The sequence below is a fragment of the Cyprinodon variegatus genome, unplaced genomic scaffold (assembly GCF_000732505.1).
Source record: "Cyprinodon variegatus isolate N-32 unplaced genomic scaffold, C_variegatus-1.0 Scaffold133, whole genome shotgun sequence".
Taxonomy (NCBI): Eukaryota; Metazoa; Chordata; class Actinopteri; order Cyprinodontiformes; family Cyprinodontidae; genus Cyprinodon; species Cyprinodon variegatus.
The window spans coordinates 1,153,956-1,158,897 of record NW_015150586.1 but is presented as its reverse complement, the minus strand read 5'-3'; the positions used below and the strand labels follow the sequence as shown (position 1 = coordinate 1,158,897).

At 44.0% G+C, this 4,942-nt stretch overlaps 1 protein-coding gene across 1 annotated transcript in view; it reads left to right on the top strand.

Annotated features, from left to right (window-relative positions):
• Positions 1-4,690, top strand: part of LOC107085787 (leucine-rich repeat and fibronectin type-III domain-containing protein 5-like) — a 23,700-nt gene extending 19,010 nt beyond the window's left edge. Inside the window, exons 3-4 of the mRNA XM_015376334.1 lie at positions 995-1,268; positions 3,573-4,690. Coding sequence (XP_015231820.1) covers positions 995-1,268; positions 3,573-4,493 — 1,195 coding nt within the window. The 3' untranslated portion in view covers positions 4,494-4,690. The remainder of the gene's footprint in view (positions 1-994; positions 1,269-3,572) is intronic.
• Positions 4,691-4,942: the final 252 nt, after the last annotated feature.

Genomic DNA, 4,942 nt, shown 5'->3' with positions numbered 1-4,942 from the left:
TATATTTTAAAAAGCAGAGGTAAAGAGAGAGTACCTTTCGTCCCTCTGTTGCTTAAATTTCCAGTTTTCATTCTATTTTTGAAAAATTCTTTCAAATTTCTTCTTATTAACATATTTTAAAATATTATTTTTTCAATTTTCTTGTTTTGACTCCTCTATCCAGAGGAAAGCCAGAAACACTGATTTTTATTTTTATTTAAGTATTACTTTTGAAAAGTTTTTTTTTTTATAAAAAAATTTAGCTATGACAAATAATGATATATTTATTTGTCTGTTTTACAATTTTCATACTAATTATTTATTTAATATATGTTTCAAATATTATTTATATTATATAATAATATCATTATCTTCAATTCTATTCAGTTTATTTCTATAGCTCCATCATGTCATCTCAAGGCACTTTTCAGTTTACCAGATCATCCAGTCACATTGATTCAAAGTTTTCTATCTAAGGAAAACCAGCTGATTGCATCGACTCATTGACTCTTCAGCAATCCCTCACATTAAGCATGCTTGTAGCGACAGTGGAGAGGAAAAACTCCCTTTGAACAGGAAGAAACCTCCAGCAGAACCAGGCTATTATAACTACGTTTACAATAGCTAACTATACTATTATACTACTAACTATTTATATATGTTATAAATAGTTAAACAATGAATATTTTATAATATATATTAGAACTGATATAATTATTTTATCTACTTGTTTCACATTTACATTCACATCTTGTATTCTACATTTCTTATCCTCTATATACACATCTATAAATATAAGGATGTTGTGAAAACTGTCCTGACCCTATAACCTCAACATAGATGCTACAGTTTGCTCATTTTCAATCTTTATAAATCACACAAGCACAAATATTGATGTTTATCCTTTTTTACTAAAAAGTTTTTATTTACTAATAAATCAGAAATGATCTCAGTCATAAAAAGAATGAACTTCTGGACGAGCTGAAATGAAGCCAGCTGTCCTTTTCTCCCTCAGGATGATTCCTCCATCAAGCAAGAACTTCCTGGTCAACAACCTGGCAGCGGGGACGGCGTACGACCTCTGCGTCTTGGCGATCTATGATGATGTCATCACCTCCCTGACGGCCACGCGAGTGGTGGGATGTGTGCAGTTCACCACCGAGTCGGAGTACATGAAATGTTACTTTATGCAGTCCCAGTTCCTGGGCGGGACGATGATCATCATCATCGGAGGGATAATAGTGGCCTCGGTGCTCGTCTTCATCATAATCCTGATGATTCGCTACAAGGTGGGTCTCTGTCGCCATGAATGATCGTACCACTGCTGCCATGGTTACCAGCGACTAGTTGGTTTGCAATAAACTCCCATCAAGTTGGCACATGGTGGATCGATTCAGAAAGGAAAGCTTGGAAATAATAATTGGATTAATTTGAGTTGATCTGTCACATCAGTTTTGATAAACCGTCCTTTCATAATCGGTGATGAATCTAATGGATCTATAAAATACAAAATGAATAAATGGATCATTAGCTGATCTGTTCTCAACTATTTAAACGTTCAGTTGTTCAGAAACCATCAAGCTTCAGCTCCTCTTCCTCATCTTCCTCCTCCTCCCATGGGTCCAAACTAGATCTCTATCTCTAGCCTCACAGACGCCATCATGGGATGATAACCTGATAGCTGGTCAAACTGGGAAAAAGCCCCTGGAAAAAAAAAAACAACAGAAAACTAAAGTTACACATATGTAGATAAAGGTGTGAAGTTTATGCATCAGAGGGAAGTAATGATGGATTAAACCCTGAAGGAGGGCGGGGCTTGTAGGCACTCACACCTAAAAGATTGCGGGAAACTGTAATGCTACATTTAGACCACATGCAGCAGAAGCAGTCAGTTTACATGCAAAGTAAATGGTTAACGCACATCAAGGCGCAGTAAAAGGTCTTGCAGTGCGTTTTAAGCAGCAGGAAGAGCGCCTCATGAATCTTCTGATCATCTGAGGGGCGTGAGGCGCTGCACAAGCAGCAGCTGCTAGAGTTGGAAAAAATTTATTTTAGCTGCTTGACGCAGCGAGACAAACACAGCACTGCTGATGCAGAGCTAGGGTTGGGAATTGATAAGATTTTCGATTCCTTATTGATTCCTTATCAATTCTCTTATCAATTCTGTAAAACAATGAACTTGGTAAGTGCTCGGTGACATTCGTCTACCTTCTCCTGGGACATTCTATTTCTGCCTGCCTTGGTGAAAACAGAAGGCATTGAACTGGAGCTGCCAGCCTCTGATCCAGCCAGGCTACCCGTCTCCTCACAGTCATCTAAATCTAATGGAGAAGGCATCCGTTTAATGAAAAAGCATTACTGTACAATTTGGAGAAATAAACTCATCTCCCCCTTATTTAAATAAACGAACGTCACCTTTCTCTCGCTCCCTGAACTGCAGAGCAACTTCGTAGCGTGTTTAATAACCCCAGAGAGAGGTAGGAAACTGGTGTATTTCCAGAAATGGCCTCTGATTTACTAGGAACCACATTAAGCACAGCCAGTCACAAAACTAGCTACTAACCAACAGAGTTTCCTTCCATGCTGGTCGTAACTTTAGCTTCTGTCCGGAAGCATCCAAAACACGACATTCGTTAAAATGTATGCTATGTTGTGAAGGCAGGTGTTTCTGCATGTTGGATGTATTTCCTCCCGCGGATGTTATTGCCACTTTACATCCAAACTTTAGATCGGTTTACCCGATGGGACGCCATTTTTTTTTGTTTTGCTTTTCTAGACTTACGCCTAGTCACGCTGTACGTTCTTACTGAATGCTGTGCGCATAACTTGCGTAAAAAACGTGACGCAAGTCGTGCTGCCCAGCGCTAAGCTCTGGTGCTGCCTGGAACCGTCAACAGAACCATTAAGCGGGCTGCTAAACGGTGCCATGGAATTGGAACACACAGAACCGGTTCTGAACAGGAACCGGTTTTCGATTCCCATCCTTATGCAGAGCACTTAAAATGTAGAAACCTGCCAGCAGAATATGTTCGCTTTTATTATCCTGCTGCCTGCAGTTTGTAGCACAGACCTGAAAAACGCTAACATCGACTTCTAATCGCCACTTACAGTAGGGGAAAACCCCCAAGAGGCGAGCGGGCCTGAGGCAGCTGCTGCTGGGGATTCCCAGTGACAGCGCACCACCAGTATGTGGGGGTCTGAGCGGCTCCCACAGAGAAATAATCTTTGAAGGCAGGATGGTAATCTGGATGAACTGACTGAACAGACCATGTTTTCAGGAGGAATTTCTCACTTCAAAATAGATTCAAACTACTTTTTACCCGCTGATCACAGCTAATATAGCAAAGTTGCTCTCTGGCATTGAACACAGGAGCAGCAGAAGCAGCAGAAGCATCTGGACACACTTTACGGGACGTGCTTTAATGCAGCTCAAATTGCATTCAGTGTGAACAGACCAACTCACCAGTACCTCTTGAAGGTGTTTCAATTACACATGCATTCAGATGTTGAACCTTAAAGACAAAAAATCTCAATCTAAATCTTTTTAATTATGGTAGCAAAGATCCAACATTTGTCTTTTCCTGTTTTCTCAGGTTTGTAACCCAGGTGAGGGAGGTAAAGGTGTTTCTTTGTCGATGACCAACGTCCACTCGCAGACCAACGGGCAGCAGGCGCAGGGATGCGCCGTGACGCCCAGCTCCTCCAAACACGGATCCGTAGGGCTGGACGAGCTCTCCGCGGATTCTAAGAAGAGGAGCGGAGCGTCGGGAGGAGGAGGCAGGGAGAAGGATACCGTCACACAGTCGTCAGAGTGCTCTCTTCCCGACTGCTCTACAGCCACGTCCGCCCTCAGCCAGAGCTGGGGGGCCCACAGCCCGGCGTCCGGGGCTGAAGACCGGGACAAAGCTGGTGAACAAAGAGCTCCAGCTGGCATCGGGTCACCGACCAACGCCAGCGGCACCCTGAACAAGTCAAAGCGGAAGCCGGCTCCCAGTAAGCCGGGGTCCTCCGTCTCCAACGCACTGGCCTCCTCTCCCCTCCCTCCTCCTTCCACCCCCACCTCTGCCCTGCTCCCCCCTTCCACCCCATTGGAGAACCTCAACACCAACCGCAACAACTCCACCAGTCTGAACAGAAGCCCAGCCCCCCCCTTTGTTCCCTCCCCCTTCTCCACCCTCCATCCCGCCCCCAGCCCGGTTCCTTCCATACGATTTAGAGAAACTCCGGTTCTGCGGCGGGCTCCTCGCTCCGGCTCCTCCCTGGCAAAGTACCAGACTCTTCCCACAGAGGAGGGAGGCCGGAACAGGCCTAGGAGGAGGAGGTACTCCTTCAGCGAGGAAGCCTCAAAGACTCACTCCCCCCATCAGAGAGCGGGAGGGGTGACAAAGTTGGGGCGCATGGCGAGGAACAAACGGAGCCAGTCCATGAGCGGGATGCTGCTCTCCAAAGATGAGGACGGAGACTCGGAGAGAGGACGCTGTGAGTCGGACTGGATCTTAGAAAGCACCGTCTAAACCCAAACATGGCAGCACAGAAACTTGGTTTACTCATCACCCTTTTAAATGTGAGTGTTTTAAGTGTTTGCAGTGCGTTTGAATTTATTTTTACACCCGAAGGCCGAGCCTGTCGGGAGGTTCGTTTTCCGTTTTCAGGCACGCCTAAGGGGATTCTTTACGTTTTCTGGATGAAAGTTTGTGCTTTAATGTATACGTTTTTTTGGGGTTATTTTTGCTTTTATCAATTTTCTCTACATGTCTTTTTTGTTTTTTGTACTCGTTTTACAGGTTTGTCCTCATTTGGTAAACAGATAACATGCCTTGTCTCGTAGCGTTGGCGTTGTCTTACAGGATCCACTTTATAGCACAAACGGAGAAAAAAACAAAAAACGAGTAAAAATAAGACAATGAGCCTGCCTCGTCATTTCTGAATTCACATTCACCTTATCTGAAAATACCACAAAGGG